At 38.6% G+C, this 20,995-nt stretch overlaps 1 protein-coding gene across 1 annotated transcript in view; it reads right to left on the minus strand.

Annotated features, from left to right (window-relative positions):
* Positions 1–20,995, minus strand: part of SPAG16 (sperm associated antigen 16) — a 417,235-nt gene that overhangs the window by 208,766 nt on the left and 187,474 nt on the right. The window contains 1 exon segment of the mRNA XM_074910337.1: positions 1,142–1,285. Within this exon segment, the coding sequence (XP_074766438.1) occupies positions 1,142–1,285 (144 nt within the window).

The following is a 20,995-nucleotide window of genomic DNA, read 5'->3' on the forward strand; positions in this document are numbered from 1 at the left end:
ATCATCTTAAAATAAGAAGCTGAGCTTACCATTTCTCTCCTCCTGTATTATATGTAATTAAGTCAAATATTATTCTCTTATTTTAAATGTATAAAATTATTTCTAAGGATATACACATGAAAAAGAGAACATTGTGAAACAAGCATCTTAAGAAAATGCTTTTCAGGAGAAAGAGATGAAAGAAAAGAGTAAGTGCATACTTAATCCACCCCAAGAAACATGATTGCACGTTCCTGAGGTTTTGAAAAGGAGGGGATTTTCTTGTATTTAGAGGATTGTGTGTGCATTTGCTAACTCGTTACAATATCAGAAATCAGAAGGAAACATAAATCAAATAGGATACTTCTCATGAAGGAAAGAGCCAATATTGCTTCATAAAATAAATACAATGAATATACAAGGTTGGAGGTTTAATAATGCTCTTTTTATAAGTGAACCTCAGGTGAGTAGCCTAGCAGACCTTTATTATATGAACAGTAAAGAACTATCACAACTGCAGCCTCACAAAACTGATGCAAAACCATTTTAACATATAGAGGTTCAGTTTCAACAAATAAATTTTTTTTTTCTGAGACTAAAGCAGCATACTATTTTTCAACAGAATGACCAAGAAATCTGTCATGTTTGGCCTATTTCCATGGATCTTTTAACCTAAATATTTATTTCTCATTTTCAATGTTCACCTTCATTTATTAATTCAGCTTCAGCTCTGAAAGAGGAAGGAGGAACGCTCATATTCTTATTCTCTAGGTAAATTCAAATAACTCTTAATCATATGACAAATAATGCCTAAAGAAGAAATCAACTTTTCAGTATTTTATTAATAGTGGAACCGTGTTTGTTATAGTGCATGAACATGGAGAAAATGAATACTGTGAGACCTAAAAAGCTTATTACTCCTTGTTATGTGCACTGGCACATGGACAAAGTTTAAGATGTACAAAATACTAAAAGCAATCAATCTTAAGTCAACACACTGAAAGCCAGAGGAGCATTTATCTACATGTTTGGAAATTCAGCAGAGAGTGCAGGGTTACACCGAGAATAGAAAGTCATCAAAGCAGTCCAGTGAACAAAGAAAGAGCAAACAAGTACTGCCCAGAAGGGATTACTGGGAGTTCAGGGGACTGTTTGCACTAACCTTGGATGGAAGCAGCAGCCTGAAAGCCAATCAGTATGACCTTCACCTGTCATGATGATGTTCCCATCAGGTAAGGCCCACATTTTCCAGAGGTGGTCATCGCTGCCAGTGACTACAATGTCTTTTTAGGTATGTAAAGCCAAGCTACAACAGAAAAGAAAGGCAGATTATATTGTGTATTAATTCCATTTTATGTGAAATACACAGCAGTGAGATTCATTTAACTCAGGGCAGCAGCTACAGAGGACTGATTCTGGAGGGACTGAACAAGCAGTGATGCTTTCTATGCTCTTAATAATTTAAAATATATGCTATGTAGACAAGTTTCTGCTGCTACTGAAGAAAAAAAAAAACCAACAAACAAAACAAAACAGCAACATGACCAACTTCTGTGAAACCAGAATTGTTTTCACATTCTCTTGAAGTTCCAGTTGATTAACACACTCAAATATGTTCTAAAATACTTTAGATGGTGTTGTTACAAAATTCAACTAGCTAACATATGAACAAGCCCTACCAATGTGAATCACTTTTTCCCACACCCAAAATAACTTCAAAGGCATTGGTATGTCAGGCTGCTGCTGATGGCCAAGGGAAAAAGGACAAAAGCACTCTGCCTTTTTTTTTTTTTTTTTTTCCCCCCACTGTGCCCACATGTCTGAAGTCTCCTACCACTGAGAAATAACACAAATGATAATTACAGTCCAGGACCTACAGTCTTTGCCATTACTTTAGCACCTATTCACTGGGACTAGGTCAGAAAATCCATTTCAATTCTATACTCAAAATGTGTGATATGTTTTCATTTTTTATTATGTAGCACACTGGGATGTAATGGAAATCATACACTTATCACACCCTATACTGAAATCTTGGTTTATTTTTGATTTAGCAACTGCAGTACAGCTTAAAATGGATCCAGGGAAGAAAATAAATCTGTTGGAAAGATAACTAGTAGTGTATTTCATATGGATTTGGTTATTTGATTTAAATTATTGTAATGCTTTACTATTTCTTGAACATCAAAAAGTATCTAGGAGTTGACTTAAGTCCCAGGAGTAGATTATTTAAACAGATTAAATCTGGAGTTCAGAATCAAAATGCAACAATGGGGAGAGGAATCACAATCTGTGTGTGCACCTATTTCAGCTGTGCATCAGAGCTGACAGTTTGTAGAAAAAAATGCTTGTTAAAACAGAATGAGAGTAGAGAGGGACGATGCTAAGCAGCCAAATGGGAAGAAAAGAGAGGTCCTGGAAGGCATGCTATTATAAAAATATCTTTTTTAATAGTACCTTTCTCCTGCACTAAAATTATTTCATAAAATCCCTAAACCAGAACCACAGCTTCTACTATATTGGCAAAAATAACTCCCTCCATCAAATCCATGCTAAAAACATATTTATGTCAACTAGATTTTCATCAGAAACCACACCTATTCTTACAGTTTAAGGCACAGTCCAGGAAGATTTCTAAAGATTCATTAGTTGAATTCATCTGCTCGAGCAAGGAGCATGAGTTTTGTGCATTCTCTAGTTTCTTAGAGAGGAAAAAGAAATGTTTTCTATCTTTGCCTAAAGAAGAGAAACTTCCTTTGAATTTATAGGAAGAAAAGAGAAGGAGGGAATGATGCTATTTAAGTTCTCCAGAGATGCACAGAGAGCAATCGTATCACTTAGATTGGCCACAACAGATATCGAGAAGAGCAAGGAGGGAATAGAGATAAAAGGAGAGAATTAAAGGCTGAAAGAAGGCATGCCAGTGGCCTGCAAATTACAAGAACAACTGTCCCAGAATCCCTCTACTATCGGAGACCTTTGACACACCAAAAATCCCATTGCTGTTTTCTGCAGCATGCATAGGCACATAGCATCGTTATTCTGGGGACTGCTAAAAAGGAGAACAGCTTCACAGAAAAATGAATGGTCTAATAACTATAAAGATAAATCCATCAGGGTTGCTGCACACACTATTATCTCAGCTTCTAAAAGAGAGGACCTTCCTCACTGGTATGCACCTGGCCATGCACCACAGAGAAGCAAGACCAGCACAGGAGTATCTTTTATTGCTAGCAACAAGCTCCTATGCTCCTCTGAATGTAACAAGGGAACATCAAGGGAAAAAGCAACAGAAGTGGATTCAGGAAAACTAGAGGGAGAAGAGGATGCCTACTGCAAAACCACTGACAGCAGGTGTAACTGCAGGAAGCTTAATCACTGAATCAGGCCTGTCTATGATGCAGTTAAAAGACTGGATTTTTCTGTTTTAGGAACAACTTCATTGTTGTATAATTGGGAGAAAACAAACAAGCAAACAGTGTCATATGGATGCAGCTTAGGTTTTTCTTTTCATCTCTTTGAGATACTTCAGATACCTTCCAGATATTTCTGCTATTAGTCGAGTGCATGCCTGTTGTGAACTTTCGATCAGTTCTCTTTCTTACATTCTTCCTAAATATCTGCCTTCTCAGTTCCCAAGATGTGTTGCAGTCTAACTTAAATCGCCTTCAGTCCACCTTTCACTCAAAGAAAAGTTAATCTACTGTCTTCCTCCAGACCCCGACTCGCTTTCTGAACAGCCTTTACCTGCTGGCTTGGCTGCAGCTGCCTACGGATGTGAGCTGCCCTGTCATTCATCCTGCCTCGCCTCCCAGGAACATTTTTCCTGTCCTTAACCCTCCCAACACACTTCCAGTCCAGCATTGAAATGTCCAGACTCCTTCAGTGACTAGATGTTCCTAAAAGGCTTTGACACAATCCATAAAGTGAATTTCATATGGAAGAAAGTGTCTTGCCATCAGTATGAAGCCCACAAGTTTATTTTTCACAGGCTTTTCTTTTAATTGCAGAGCTCTTGTAAAACGCTGCTGCTGTCCAATGTTTTTTTTCTCCATGCCATTTTTACAGGCACACAGTGAACACTATTTAATTAACAGCAAATTTGTGACATAACCACTGTTGAGCTGCTTCTAAGAAAGGGAAGCCCATTCATCCAAAAGGCGTTCTATATGCAACATTAATTAGGCACCCTTGTCTTCATTTCTGGCAATCCAGCATTGTATAGATTTTTGCTTCATCTCTGTTCACAGGGTCTAATTATTTCCAGCACAGAAGACTTTGGGTAGATTGGAATAGAAATCAATAATGGAACATGTGTGATAGGAACATTAGTTTTCTCCGCCTCCTCCTTTGGGATAGCAGTGGGATCAGAGGAGACTCAGCCAAGGAAAAAAAAAAACCCAACAACAAAACAACTCTCAGAGATTTGCTGCTGTTGAGTATATAAATACCCATGTTTACACAACTCATTCTGGCACTATAAGACATACTCATCTTTTCAGCACTTGCCATGGTAGATATATAGTGCTCCCAGTAATTTGCTTTCAAAACAATCATTGATTATTTTAATTTATTTTGACTGAACCATAAATAAAAATATGTTATCTTCAGATGCAAAATACTTTCAGTCTCTGCATGTACTACATTTGATCATTTCACACATATAAAATCAACCTTCAGGTTAAAAGGTGTTAAATCCAGAGCTGTCTGTATAACCTTAACTGTGTGTTTGTTTTAATACAAACACTAACTACATTGCACTAAGGCAGGGGAAATCTCAGTTAAATGCAAAGGAAAACTTTCTGGCAATAAAGTTTTTGAAAGACTGGAACTGATAGCCGTCAGCCATCATTAGCCAGTTCTTAAAGCTCCCAGCACACCTGTCCTGTAGTATATGGGTAGATTACTTCCATCATAGGAGAATGGACTGCTTGGTGTCTTGAGGTTCCTTCAAGTCCTAAGGTAACAATGTTCCTACTGAGCCACGGTTCATTCAATGGATAAAACACAGTGTTTAGATGTGAAGGGCAATTATAAAACAATGAAAGTATCGCATCAAATCTCTGCTAAGACATAAACGGCAGATAAACCCAATTGCACAAATGCAAGACAGCAAGGCTTACAAAACTCTCTAAAATTTTAAAATAATTTTAGTGGCTAAAATATCTCACAAAACCACCACATATTCAGCTTTTTTTACTAGCTTCCTACAGATGTCAGGAGATTGCAGGAATAGGAGTAATACTGAAATAAAAACCTAACCTAAAGAGTCATAAAATTAGGCATTCTTGTTTCAGCAATTATTAAGCCTAGCATAAAGGACACAGCCAGCATAAAGATGAACCAATAACCAAATTGTATTTGATACAAAAGGGTCAGTACATGGGTGAGCACTGGGAATACAAACAAGTCAGTCAGATTATACATAATCAACATCAATCCCACTGACCCCAACAACGACACCACACAACCAACAATGGGTGGAATAAACAGTGAAATGCAGTCTCCCATAGAAGGGACAGGAGACAACCAAGTCAACAAAGCAAATACATATGACCAAGGAAGCCACACACTGAATCTCTACACAGCCCACGTTTACAAAAGCCAGACCTGACTGAAGCCCAGTCCCAGGGAGGCAGGAGGTCCCTCCCCAACAGGGAACTCTGCACAGGGCATCCCCCTCACAGACAGACACTGCCCCTCCTGCAAGGGGTCCCAGCTTTTATCCCTCAGTGGGACACCTGACCTTGGGTTACTTAATGGGGGACACCTGGGGTCATTTACCCAATGGCTCTGTCTGCAAGGTCAGCCCACCCTGGAGGGAAGCTTAAAGGGAAACTCACCCCCGCTTTGTGCAGGGCTGTGGGAATCACCCATATGTCAACCTTAATTTGGGGCTTGGGGTTGAAACCCCAGCATTTCAATTCTGAGAATGAAGAATGCAAAATTAATGACCAGTTTAGTACTCTACATGGCTTGTCCAGTCTCATCCAATTTCTCTGTGGCAGAAATAAGGACATAATCCAGTTCTTTGTGCTTTCACATATAGGAGTTACACACAGAAGTACGTTCTCAATATAGATAGCATTTAGCTGCCAAATTCTAATACAGTATTGTACTGAATATCACTTGCTATATGTAATTTTTAGAACTTCATGACTTGATCAAATTTATTTGCATTCTCAGATACTGGCAAAGAGGATTGTCATTAATGCCAGTAGCTGCTTTCAGATCAGAACGTTCTTCTCCTGCATTTCTTGTCCAAAATATGAGAGCAGCAGAGTTCCTCCAAGATTAAAAAAAAAAAACAAAACCACATTTTTCTTGGTCACAGAAACTTTGTAGCTAATGTTTTCTTAACAAAAAATCAGCTTTACTCACAATACCCAGCACAGGAAATTCTGGTCTGAGCAGTTACATTTGGGTGAAGTTATAAATGGCTGAAAAACTCAGTTTTATAACGGAAAATGTTCGGAAATTGCAGGTCTTTCTTCCTCTACCATCAGGCTCTCCAAGTGTATTGGAATGGAAGAACAGAGTCGGTTTGGAAGGCAAGAATATAAACCACAGTGAATTCTACAGGATGGCTACTGATCACAGCCTCAAACAAGAACAATAAGTTTGTGCCTAAATATAAGGACATCAACAGCCTTACTAAAATCAGTGACATTGTTCACACACATGTACTTAATTATATTGCTGGACTGCGCCCTAAAAATCTAAAGAATTTGTAAAAAACAAAATACTATTCCAGTCCCAGTTTTGCTGGTCACTAGCCAGTCACGCCAAGACCCAAGACAAGTTGGCCAGATCATTAGCAACAGCTTTTGTAGTAATTGATTGCATGACCTAACCACATTTTTTGACCTCCTACGTTCACAACAGCTTTTGAGGCAACACACTCACCACCAGCCAGCGAGGTCCCAGGGGCAGCTGCTTTGTGTGGAGGATCGGCACTGCCTCCTCACCTCTGCGACCGCGCTCCAAGGATCTAATTATAATCAAGGTCAGTCTCCAAAATTATGATCGATAAAGAGGTAGACCACCACAAAAAAAAAAAATTCCGATCAATAGAAAGGCTGATTATTACCTCACGGTGGACTGAAAGGTGATAGCTAGCAGTCATGAAAATCCCTTCACTTTATGAGCAGAAAGGGAATGACAGGAAAAAGGGCCGTTAATCCCTTTGTTTGCAACATCTTCTGGCATATCTCTTATTTTCCTCCTTGCCTACATAATGGTGGCACAGTGAGGGTGAGAAGGAGACAAAACAGAAGCAAACAAGCATTTTTTACAGGGTGTAAATGGGGAGGTGCTGGCAGCAGCGGGGGCCTTCTGTGTGAGGAGAAGCGGGGGCTGCCCTGCACCAGGCACAGCCGGTTCCAGACAGTTCACACTGTCCACCACAGACCCACCGCCCGCCATGGCAGAGCCCATCAGCGACGCTGGAGGCGCCCCTGGGAAAAATTATTAAAGGAAGAGCAGAAAATGCTAGACAGAGAGAGGAGGAGGGAACAAAACCAGAGACAAGGTTGGGAAAGACAGAGCTCCATGGCCCTGGAGGAGGTTATCGCCTGCAGCCAGCCCATGTGCCAGCAGATTTTCCTGACAGGAATTGTGGCCCACGGAGAGCCTACGCTGAGGCAGACTTTTCCTGAAGGATGGCAGCCATGGGGAGAGCCCACACCAGAGCAGGGGAAAAGTGTGAGGAGGAAGAAACCGCAGAGCAAAACTGCTCCGCCCTGCCCAAAGGACCCCCCCGCCACTCAGGGCCGAGGGCTCTGCAGTGAAGGAGTGAAGGGGAGCTGGGCAGTGGGGGGGAAGGAAAGGTGCTGGCTTCCATGTTTGTCTTTGTTTCTCACTACCCAAATCTATTTTAATGTGTAATAAATGAAATTAATTTTCCCCAAGTTCAGTCTGTTTTGCCCCTGACAGCAACCGGTCTTTATCTCAAGCCATACACTTTTCTAGGCTATTTTCTCTTCCTCCCCTGAGGAGGGGGAGTGAGCAAATGGCTGGGTGGATGTTTGGGTCCTCAGCCAAGATTAACCCACTAATAAATTAAAACCAAACATCACAAAAGCCTAATCAATACTTTTGCCCACTACAACTTATCCTAATATGTATTCTTTGAACAACATCTCTCTAATATAGCTATTTCTACCACCTTTTTATCTTAGCTTGAGTTATCCAGTCTCCCTGGCCAGCATACATCAGCAATAATAATAACCCTGACATTTAATTCAGAGTTTTATTATGCAAAGGTAGCATAACTGAAAAGCTTTGCATTCCTGTTTGAGTTCTTAAAATTTATCTTTTTCTGACAAAATGGGAGAGGGAAAAATGCTTTCAAAAGAGAAAATAAGAGCTAAAACAAACAAAAAAAGGCTAAAGCAAATAACACAAAGAACATAAGTAGGGGAAAATACCCATAGCACAAAGCTCATATCTTTGGTTTCATTTATGTAAATACCTGTCTGGAAGCCAGTGATAGATCTCACTCACAGTAATGCTTAAAAATCTCTATCCTGTCTAGTGAAGTTCCTGGCTGCTTCCCAAGCTCCTATGACTCAGGATTTGGGAGGGAGAAAAGTTGCTAGGATCTCAGCATCCCTAAAGTTAACCTTCTAGACTGCCCAGCAGATCTTTGTACACCTTAGAAAATAATTAGAAAATAGTCTTCCAGAAACTTAAACACATATCTCTAAAAGGCCAAAAGACTTAATATTGTACAGTGCTAGCTTATGTACTTATTCTATTCACCATGCACACAAAAGCTTCAATCTTAGCTGTATAGCAGCAGCAAACATATTTATTGCTGTAAAGAAGCAGAATAAATCCATGCACTTTCTAACTTGCCAAAACCAGCTCTCCTCTCAAAAAAACCCCACAACTTCAGAAATGGAACACTCTGTACAACATACAATGCTTCCCCAGATAAATGTACTAAACACTTCATTATAACTCACAGATACAGACACAGATGTAGTGATAAATTAATAAAGTCCATTTTGTGATGCGCTGTCTTTGATCACTTTCTGTTTATCTGCTCTGTATGCAATTATCAAAAAGCATTAATTTGTATTAGCTGCATGTTGTAACCTACCTAGGTTTTACCACATTAGATCTGATTATGTACATGCTGGGCCAGTCTAAAATAACTTTCTTCTTAACGACTAAGTTTGGCCCTACATCAAATCTTAGAAAAATTCAAAACTATCCCGTTGATCTGGCATGTGTTTTATTTAGGTCTCAGTCCTTTGAAGATATATGCACATTCCTGAATTACGCACTGCTGGGAGTCCTGATGATTTCACAGCGTATTAACTTAAAAACATACATAATCCTTTTCAAGATAGAGTCCTTAATCAGATCAGAGAAAGAGGATTTTTCTAGAACCTATATAATAACATGCAAATTGTTTATGTCATTATAGTCTCCTGTACTGTGAACCTCTGCAACCTAGCGTTAAGCCTTTATCTGGAATGCTTGTAAATAACTACCAGCATGAATCTAAATCACTTCTTAGAGAATCTTTACTTATTCATTCCTTCCTTTTTCTTACAAGGTTGTTGATAATTACTGCTGGTCAAAAAAAAAAAAAAAAATCACTTAAGTCTACAATGTCAGCTGTTACACATTACAGAAACAGTGCATCTCTAACCTGCCTTAAACCAAAAACCGCAGGCAGCTAACAGATCTCTACCTCACTCCAGAGAAAGCTACTGTATATTTTCAGTCTGTAGAATCTATGGGGTTTGTTTGGGGGGTTTGTTTGTTTGTTTTAAAATTCAAATTGTCATACATTGTAAATGATGACAAAGCCGTGAACAGAACAATAGACTGATCAAATAGTTTGGGGTATTCTTTGTAAAACTGGGTGTGCTTTAAAAAATCCCAGCTAGCTCAGGAATCATTCCCTGTAATTCCAATAGCTCACAAACTCTTTTTTAATATGCATCCAAGTCAATTTTTCAAGCTTAGTCATCTTACTAGGTAGCCAGTATGCTTTAAAGAGAAGTAATTAGGCCAAAAAGAATACCAGAATGAAAGTAACAACAAACAAGTAGATTCAATTAAAATGTTAAAACATTGAAGTTCCTTCCTAGTATCTTCTCTCTGGAGTGAAAGCTGTACTTCCTCTCCTGAAATGATTTATACCATGATTCATACTGCCCATCACCATGTAACTAATCTTTTACTATCACTTCCTTTATGAAATATGCTACATCACTTTCCTTTAGGGAAAGGCAGTCCCATATGAGTATTAAATTACAGCATTCAAAGTAGTATTGAAACATGATTAGCTTAGATCTGCAGTGTCTGAAGCCAATTCTAAAAGAGATCATAGCTCATAGGACAACTCTCTAGAGCAGCAGAGAAGAGGCTATAGATAACCAGGGTTAGACCATGCCCAAACCTTGGCAAAGGAACAGCCCATGTATTTTTACATTGCACCTGTGTTGGTGAACCATTTCACCAGCAGAGAAGCAAAGGGAAAGGCAATGTAGGCAAACTTGCATAAAACTTTCCCTATTCAATATAGAATTGTTGCCTATTTTTTGACCTGTGCATTAGGTACTTGCTGAGTACTGAGATAATAGCTTGTCTTCCTTTGAAATGAAAGACAAACTGCTTTTCTCAAAGGCAATTTTAGCTTGACCAACTTGAAAAGATGCAGATTGTTTTCGTAAAAGCTTCTACCTGTGGCCTGGTTTGAATTAGTTTTCATCATTACTGTTAGCAATTCCCAGTCTTCTGTTGCATGGCAGCTTTTTCACAGATGATTAGGAGCGGTGCTGTGGTATATAAAAGTTTGGAACGAAAACTACTTGAAACTTGCCAGTTGGTAAATTCTGTTACATTATCAAGGTTGATGAAAGAAAATATTTAAAAATATAATTTGCAATTAGAGCATCAAACTGTCAACTCACATTTCTAAATTAATAAGAAAGCAAAGCATTAACTCTTCAAGGTCAGTTTCCCTCCTGTGTTTCTTTCTCACTTTTGAAGCCAGGGAAGGGTATTACGTTCTATGCTCTATTTCAGTACCGCAATGATGAAGAATGCTTCCATCCACAGAATTAATGGAAACTCCTGTGGCTTTAAAGTTACATAAACAAATAGTTTCTTCACACTTAGGACTAAGAAGCAGAGTTGACACCTATGAATCCTGTTCTTCCTCTGATGATCTTTGTAACCAGACATATATGTATGAGAGAGAAATGGAATTTAGGTTCATAAAGGACCACAGTAATCCTCTAGTCCCACAATCCCTAAATTGTAGGCTGCAGACCCTGAATGGCCTGCAACGCTTTCCCAAGTGGCTTCTCTGCCCCAACAGCTGAGCAATTTTTCCCACTGAAGAAGGCGATTCAACTTTTCCATAATGTTTCAAGAGAAAAGCTTTTCAAGCTATTTGCTCTACTCTCATCTCCTGCACGGAATTACAGAAACATATGCTGAAAGGCATCATCTACTCTACCTTGTGCTAAGGAAGGGTTGCGTAGGCTCACTCATAACTTTTCCTTGAAAAGGAGGTTCCACAACCCTCTAAGTGGCTTTTTCCTGGGGTTCATACTTCAAAATGTAAGCTTTTTCCTGGGGTTCATGCTTTCTAAAAACACATCACTCTGAATGCAAGTTACAGAGATTTCCCATAATTCTTCTCTCAGGAATATGGAGAAGAATTTCTCTCTACCTTCTGTCTTAAAATCTTTCTATATCAGACGGTTTTTACCAGCATTGTCTTAAATTAGGCAAACTCAGTTCTCTAACTAATGCATTCTAAACATTTCTAAAAGTAATAACATAATATATCCATGTTTGGTCAACTCAGACTGCACTAATCCTAATTTGGAATAATTATCCAACATTATAGACACCACATCCCTCTTCAAAACTAAATTTCTTTAGTTAGCATCAGCAACGTGTTGTAGACTTTGTTACCCGTTTTTTCTCTTGATAGCTATTCCCTATCTTGTATTTGTGTATCTGAATTCTTTTTCCTAAAGATATCATATGGCATTTCACTTTATTGAATTTCATCTTGCTGATTTCAGACCATCTCTCCAATTTGTCAAGTTTATTTTGAATTCTGATCTGATACAGAAAGGTATTTGTAACTCCTCACAGCTTGGCATCATCTGCATATTTTATAAGCTATTCTGTATTCCATCACCTTCGCTGCTAATGAAAACGCTGAACAGAACTGATTTCCTAAGCAAATTCTCAAACTGAAACTCAGACTGTGAAGTTCAACCAAGAGGTTCTTGTGCCCACTCCATTACACTGGTTTGTACTAAAACTTAACTTTTAGAAGTGCACACAATAAATATTTTGAATCTCTAAATGCAAGAAAACCCACATTTACACTGCTAAATTGTTGCGATGGTTGATTGTCCTCTTTTTATTTTTGCAGAACTTTGCCTTAAAATCAGGCCAGCTTCGCTCTCCAGCTGCATATTATACTGTTTACTACATCCAAGAGAGAATACTCATAGAAGAGACTGACTTATAGAATTATAGACTTAGTGACTGATAGATTCTTCCATATCATTCCTCAGAACTTCTGTGGATTAGTCTTCACAGACAGTATTAACTGAGGTTAAGAATTTCTGAAATGTTTTCTGAGACTTGAACAAAGTAATGGTGTTTCAGGAGAATCAGGTAATATTTTTTGTTTGCAGTTCCTGGCTCTGCTATAGAATTATGTACAATCAGTTGCAGAAAAATATTACCCTACTGGACAAAGCTAAGCCTTTTAAAACCATGTAATTTCTAGAATATTTGCTATGTGATATTTGGCATATTTTGCAAATTCTTTCCTTGCCTCCCTGCCCTCCTTGCTATATGCTGTCCATAGGCATTACAGTGAAGAAAACAGAAAGCAGAGCTCTTCAGTACTGGAAAACAACCTTACAGAGACCTAGATCCACGTTTCTTTACGAAATCTAGGAATAGGTCTCATGATTCCCTTCAACTCCCAGCATGTGCTGAAAAATAAAAGAACTTGTGATAGAAGAAATAAGAGACATTCATTCTGGGACACACACACAGACAAAAAGCCGAAGACATGTTCCAAGTGCTATTAGTTAGAGGTTTAAAAAAACCTTCCAAACCACCAAACAGCAAAGCAAAACCTTTGTTTTACAGCAGTTGTGACATTTATCCAGTCCTGTAAAGCACAGACAGTGGGCCAAATTATTTGATTGCTTGAATACCTACAGTTCTTCAGTGCAATACATACCTGCAAAAATTGAACGGAATATACACATTCCTTTTAAGTGGTCAGGATTCAAGTAACAGTGTGGTGACCAGAACATAATACACAAAAGGCAACTGTGATCAAGGCTGTTGTGATGCCTGGATATGCCACGCTGCCCTCCCTGGCATGGGAAAGCGTACGGTTGCATTCCCACCTTTGTCTCAGACAAATTCCATTTATACCATTATCATCCTAATATTGCAGTAATAAATGCAATATTTATATTTTGACAAAACCCTGCTAATATTTCTTGTAATGAACATTGACCACACCCAGAATTATAATCTTCATGGTCAAATCTCCCAATTGCCACATATTTCTCTACATCCTCCTAAAACCAGAAATTATAGCATACCAAGCCCTGTAAATTCTTAAGTAAGGTGGTGGTGCTAGCCTTTATAAAGTATAAAGATACATTAAAGAAGTTTGTCAGAAGAGTCTGAACAGGAGCCAGAAGTATGCCCAGGTGGCCAAGAAGGCCAATGGCATCCTGGCTTGTATCAGCACTAGCGTGGCCAGCAGGGACAGGGAGGGGATCTTACCTCTGTACTCAGTACTGGTGAGGCTGCACCTCAATTATTGTGTTCACTGTCAAAAATATTATGATTTTCAAGACTTACTGACATCTACAAAACAAACCTCTCAAGACTCAGAGTCATGCAAGATACAAATTTTCAATTCAAAGCATACTCAGAATAAAATGCCTTTTCCCAAGTCACATCCAAATGAAAAGGATAGGATTCCAAACTTCAGTTTTTCATCTTTCTTAGTATTCTTACCATCTGCTACCATTTGCAGACCCCAGCTGTATGTTCAGAAGTGGTTCTAAATCTTAGGTTGATCCCAACAACCTAAATATTCTGCTGTGCCATGGAGTTATCCTATTAACTAGCTGGCTACCATTAATCTCCTTGAACACGGTATCATACACTATCAAGAAGATTTTCTAACCCTCCATGCAACCATTTTGTTGTCTGTTGTCTGTAGTCAACATCCAAAAGTCAGACTTCTGCAAAGACAGTATTTACATAGACTGTGCTGGAAGGGTATAAACATACACACAACTAAAATGATTATTTACTTTCAACAACTGCAATTCTACAGCAACACTAACCTCATAACTTCCAAATTACTTTTGATTCACCTCAAACTGGGCTACAATATACAATAAAGGATAAAGATCAGTCTCAAAAGACCACAGCTGCTTTCTTCAGTGCTCATTAATGAGAAATAACGAATATGTACTTTTAAACTATACTACACAGTCCTGCTTCTGGAGCAGGAAAAAGAGGAAGAAAGTTGTAGTGCTCTGAGACTAAGTCATCACTCCAATGGAAAGAAATGCAGAGTCCATTTATAGAAAGACATCCAGTTTTCTAAGTGTTTCGTATCCTATGTCTGAGTCTTAAAAGAGCTGAAAACATCCATTTCATTTTGCTACCACCATTTTGTGTCCTGCTGCATGAGGATCATGGATCTCTTAGACTTTTATGAAAGAGAAAAAACCACAGATTCCAGAAGTTTAGTTTGCAGACAAATACCAAACCACAGAGAGCTGGGGACCTCTCAGAATCTGACCAAACTCTACCAAAAAAACCCAACAGCAACTTTTCTAAAGTCAGGATTTTTATACATGTAAATGTTACTGTATCATTAAGGTGTCAAAGGACTATGAATGAGGAGCAAGGTTTCTGCTTATTTTTGACATGAGAGACACAACACTTACAAGAAATGCTATTATTATTATGCCATTTATTCTGTAAAAAACTAATGATGTCTGTAAGAAAAAGATGGATGAACTAGGGCACCTCATCTTGTGCACGTCATTCAGAAAAATCTCGTGTATATGGCTGCAAAATTTGTTTCCAATGTAGCAAAGGTACAAAGCACAACCTCAAAGAATAGTTTTTCTTTGAGGATCAGCATATCTGCAGTGTTGCATATTTTTACCAAGACATTGTCTATTTAGCGAACAGGATCTGAAATGCGACATATCAAATGTTGCCACAGGTGCCTTAGAGAATCATTCTGGATAAAATGTTAGGATACTCATTGATTGCCTGTTGTCATTGATGAGTCTGTATATTTTTCAGCAGTACCTATATGCATGATATCTGTATAATATTCTCCAGAAAGACCGCGCAATTTGGTGTTGGGGTTTTTTTTAAGTACAAACCCAAGTTCCTCTAAACTCAAAATACCAGAATATTTTTTGCCCCTAAAAATAATCCCTTTGTACTGACTAAAACCCAGCAAAATAAAAGCCAATTCTTGATCAGCTTTACAAAAATAGCTGAGCAAGTATAGCATGTGTGTAGCGCTCTCACATATTCTAATTTTAACATCTGCATAATACCATTTACATTTGATCAATATATACTGCAGACTGAACCCCTCATCATGCCTATTGCAAAGCTCAGTATTATTGTAAATTTAAGAACTGCTAGGAAGTAGAAAGTGCAACAGAACTCTATAGTCTATTTGTCATAGAAAAAAAAATCATCAATATGGTAATTGTAGAAGTGCAAAATGCAGTTTAAAGACCAATGCTGGCAATTTTTTTTATTCCATGTAGTGGGAAAACTAATGAGGCACATCTTAGATTAGTTTAGTGTAATCCTAAAAGCACTAAATAATGCTTCCTATATAAGTACTTTAAAGTAGATTGCTTAAAGTAAAAACAACACAAAAGACTCTGCTCTAATGCTACAGAGGCAGAACATAAGAGTTTAAATCACCATTAAATCAGCAACTACTTTTATTACCATTAATTACTCAAATTTGGCAGAATGCTTCACATCATATTAACTTCAATTTTAATACGAATATTGTTTCATTTTCTAATTAAAAAAATCTAAGTTAAACAAACCCACATCACAAACAAATAATAGTATCCGCTAGACAGAAATGTCAAAAAAACAAAATAAACAATAGATTTTTAGGGCAGCCACTGTATATAAAGCTATACTCATCTAAAAGGAGCCTCATCGGTTCCTCTACCATGTGGAGTAAAAAAGGAAGCAATCTGAGCATGAATAGCTTAAACTCTCTGTCTTAAAATGGAAACTGTACAGACAAAAATCTCTCACAATAGCTACAGAGAGCTGGAAGTAGTATCTCAGTCAGTAAACAAGTTACACCGGTACTCAAGTTCAGTTTATCAAGTAAAGGTGACAGGCACACTGCTCTCTCCCACACAGCCATTCAGTATTGTATTATGCAGGGCAGAGCAGTTGTGTGCAGTGGAAGTTCATAATGCTGGCAGTGGGGATGCTGAACACCTTTTTCCCCAGTCCACACCAAAAACATTCAAAGGAATATCCACAGCAAGTCCAGGGACTGGTTTTGCAAAATTCCTTATGTGGCTTGAGAAAAGAGGCAATTGTAGCAGTGCTGTGTACCACCTTTAATATGCAGCATCTGCCCTGAAACGGGGTCTTTCCCAGGCCTGTTCCAACAAATCTATTTTTATCTGTCAGTCTCACTACAGCTTGTAAGTAGTCAGCCAGAGGTATGTTTTCCATGTGGTGTTTAGGGCTATAGCCACAGGAATCTCTTTAACATCAAGAGATTTCTTTACATACCAAAATAATATTTTCCTTTGCATGTAACAGGGATAGTTTTGCAGTGTTCACACTTGAATCCCTGCAGCCTGGTGCCAAAGGTAAAGTAATCAATACAAATCCTTTGTTCATTTAAAGGGACTTGTACAGAGAATTGCTCAGAAGAACAAAAAACATTAAAGTTCATGGGAATTTGGACTGACTTAGTATTTCAGCGTATAGCACTGTGCAAACAGTTGCTTAATGTGCTTGATTCTCCCTCTGCAAATGCCACCGATTAGCTTGTGTACCTTGCAGCAGCACAAAAGGAAACAATACCCTATGTCCTACTCCATGAAACTGCACTTACAGTAATAAAACAGGGATTTATAGAAACATCTACTTTAAACTGTTTTTAAAGCTTCTGAAATATATCTGGTCTAGTTTATTTTACCCCTGCAAACCTGTACAAATAAATGTACTCCAGCCATTAAGGCTTTACAAGTAAGAAAATGCAGAAGGTAGCTGTACCAAAATATGTCTGTCTGTTAAATCACACCTAAAATCTCTCTTAAAAATAATAAATAAATCAGATGTTATGAGTGTAAATGTGTATATAACAGTGGAGCTTTATAATGCTCTATTTAAGACCTACTCCTGCATGTACAATTAACTGAATAAGGGAATTTGGGCTCTTTGTACAAATTCGGGTGTTCCACATAAGGGCAAATTTGAAAGAACAAGGATAATTGAGGGGGATACAGAAATGGAGTGTCACTGTGATATTTTAAAATATGATCCTGCATTGTGCTTTAAGTTCCAATTGTAATGAAGTCAAACACTTAAGTTACATGCATAACTCCATGCACACAATTAGCCCCGCAAAGCAGAGCTGAAGAATACACTACAGCAATTTATTTTGGTGTCAGTAGGATAATTACATCCTTAAACTTAACTACTGCCCTCTGTACTTATATCACTTGCGCAGAAGAGCAGTTGATATCAACACAGCACTACACACTTTCAAGCCCCTATTCCCAGCTCCCTCATATCCACTGCGAAGATATTCCATTTCTTGTCTGAGTTGTATACAGTAGAAAAAACCCACGTTTTATGAACCTGAAAAATAACACATCTTGCCCTTGTTGTTGTGTATATATATATACACATATATAACAAGAGCTTGCTATTGCAGCTGGCCTTCATATTTGTATATAATAAAGTAGAATATTGAGAACAAGTATCCGTGTAATTAGCACATCAGTCATGTTGTTCCTTAATATAAACTAAGTATTAATTCACTTACCCATAAACTCCCTCACCGTAACTAATGCAAATTATTAAGTAGCTAACCACAAGCAAAAAAATTGCAGAAAACCACTGTAAATACATGAATTTCAGCAGTCGTAGCAGGCAGCATCCATGGTTGTGACCCACCATCCCACCAGCAGCAGCTGTGCACAGAGACATAGAGCATCCTGCACACAGAAGTCTGCCAGCTTCAGCATCAAGTCAGGCATCTTCGTTACCTGCTGGTGCACAGGTGGCTGTGACCTGTGGTCCTCTCTGCTTACCTACCGCTAGAGCACCCGTCTTTATTATTCTATGTCTTGTTACCAGGAACAAAATAGTCCTTTTTTAAGGGAAGCAAGAAAGGTTTAAGACCTGTCTTTAACTTTTTTAATGAGGGCCCTGTGATTGTTTCCTGCAGGAACACCATACAACCATCTTCCTAAAAGTTTTCCCAAAGCTGCTGCTGCAGTGTTGGGCCTCTCCCCAGGTAATACCATGGCTGCACCAATGCAAGGTGAGAAGTCTAGTAGAAAGTTAAGGTAACCACACCGGGAAGATCAAGACTGGCACAGACACACAGCACCAGTGACACATGTCCTACGATGTTCCACTGACCCTGTGTTTCAACACTGACAGTTGACCCTGCCTAATAACTTATAAAGCTTACTTGTATAGCTGTGGCTACTATCTGCTTCCTTCTTTCTTTCTTATTCAAGCTCAGAAAATTATTCCAAGAACTGAGCTAAGGCCCTCACTGTAAACGCAAACCCACCTACGAAGCAAGCCTCTCCAAAATCAAAAAGGAATAAAATGCAAAAAGTTGTTACAGTGTTAGCATCTGTCGACGTGGTGTAGCTACTCACTGCCTCTCAGACGACAGCCTTCTTGCTCTGCTTTTATAGACATCAGTATATATTTCTAAAAACATCAAGTTACTGACCCCATTTCTCCGTTTCTTCTCGTGCATGTGTCTCCCCACACCTGTAATGGTTTCTCACACTGACTGTGACAGGGAATTTGCATAGCATTTTTCAGTGCTGCACCACCTGAGAATGCAGACCTCTTTCTTCCTACCTACACTGCACACACATACTTCATGCATGTATTTTTTGCTAAGACTTATAGCCAGAGACATCAATAGAAGACCATCCTTCTGTTTTTGCCCCAAACTATGTAGTGATCTTGTTTAGAGGCCATGAGAACCTCAAGACAGTTATTACCATGCTGAGAATTAGACACCATTCAGAGACATATTCCTCTAAACAATAGAGCACAGGTATCTTTTCCCTTAGAGACATTACAATTTTAAATGTAATTTTCTTACTTTTGTTTGCAAAAAGAACCATTTTCCTTTCTGTATCTGTTAGCAGCAAGTCAAACATTTCATTTCAATGGAGATGTTTTGAAAAGCTTGCTTGATGAGAAACAGTGCAGCTTTCCCCACTTGATCAGAGTATGATCAACCCATCAAACTTTACTGGTGCATGGTGTTGTGGCTCCATAGTACGTCCTACAGGTTTCACACAACGTGGGCAAGTTTGTTCCCCTGCCTCCCCCCACCCCCTTTTTGAAACAGCTTTCTTTAAAATTACACTTTTAACTCTTAAGAAAGTATTTGTTTCATTTTGCTAAGGTTTTTAACTCTTACAAAGTTTTATGTCTACATTTGACTCAAAAGACATACTGGAAATGTCTTTCTTTTTCTTTTATTCCTGTGTCCTTCCCAACTACCATCCTCCAAAGATCAGTAGTGCACTGCTCGTTAAGTAAAGGACACATATTTTTATTTATTGATTTTTAAATCAAAAGGGCTTTGAGGAAAAATATTGTCTGTTAATCACTACTGTAGATTATGGCAAAAGGGTTAAAATGTTCTTTTTGAAAACTGTTGTGTTTATCCCAAGAAATAAATGTTTACCATCCTAACATCCCCAGATAACTGTTACTAAAGCCGTTGGACATCTGTAACTGCTGAAGAGCTCCACTGCCACCCAGTCAGCTGTACAGGGTCACCTTTTACAGAAAAAATGGGAAAATTCAGTTCACAAAGAAAGGCAATGGCATAAACACTCCATTGAGGGAAGAAAGGTGAAATTGTTTCTATTGATTTGGCCAGCTTTCCTTTAAACATGATTTAGCCAAATATTCTTCCAAAACTTATTTACACTAGGAAGATGAGAAGCTGTAAAACTCTTTCCCTCAAGAAACATTTCTCTAAAATAGCTATTAAAACCCCTGTGGCTTTGAGCATAGAGGATTGAGCACCTTGCCTAAAATCCCTTCACCTTCTATCTGACATGGCAGAGCCCTGGAGCTGGTTGTGGCCCATGACACGTGTAGGTATATTTGGGACTCAAGGCCTTTTCTAAGCACAGACACATGATTTGGTACACCCCACATAAGAAAGAGGTGATTATTTTTGCCATTTTATTCCACCATTCTTGACGCTTAATTAAACAATGGTTTATCTGCCTGATAGATGAACAAGTTGTCCCGATGTTAGACAAATGCTATTTTGACTTGCCTGAGCTTTCTCCTCCTTGCATCTTTCCCCAAAACCAAATGAAACAAAATGAGCCAAGCACATCCAGGGGCACTGGAGAAATCAGCCAGCACTGTGCTATCACTCTGTGTTTAACTCTGACTTCTATAGCTTCTACATAGCACACAGATACCTACTGTGGCGAGTAGTAGGACTACGTAAGAAGGACAAGGAATACTGTTGCTAAAGCAGTGGTAAAAGGCCAGTTGGTTTAAGAGATCTTTATCCACCACTGTAAAGAAAAAAATTAATACCAAATTTGATGCTGTGTATTCATCAGGAATCCTACCCCATACCAAATATTCCTGCCTAATTTCAAGGTATGGCACAGTTCCCATGCTAATCCACTCCCACAAAGCTGCTGAGGGGAAG

Source organism: Athene noctua, chromosome 7, assembly GCF_965140245.1.
Source record: "Athene noctua chromosome 7, bAthNoc1.hap1.1, whole genome shotgun sequence".
Taxonomy (NCBI): domain Eukaryota; kingdom Metazoa; phylum Chordata; class Aves; order Strigiformes; family Strigidae; genus Athene; species Athene noctua.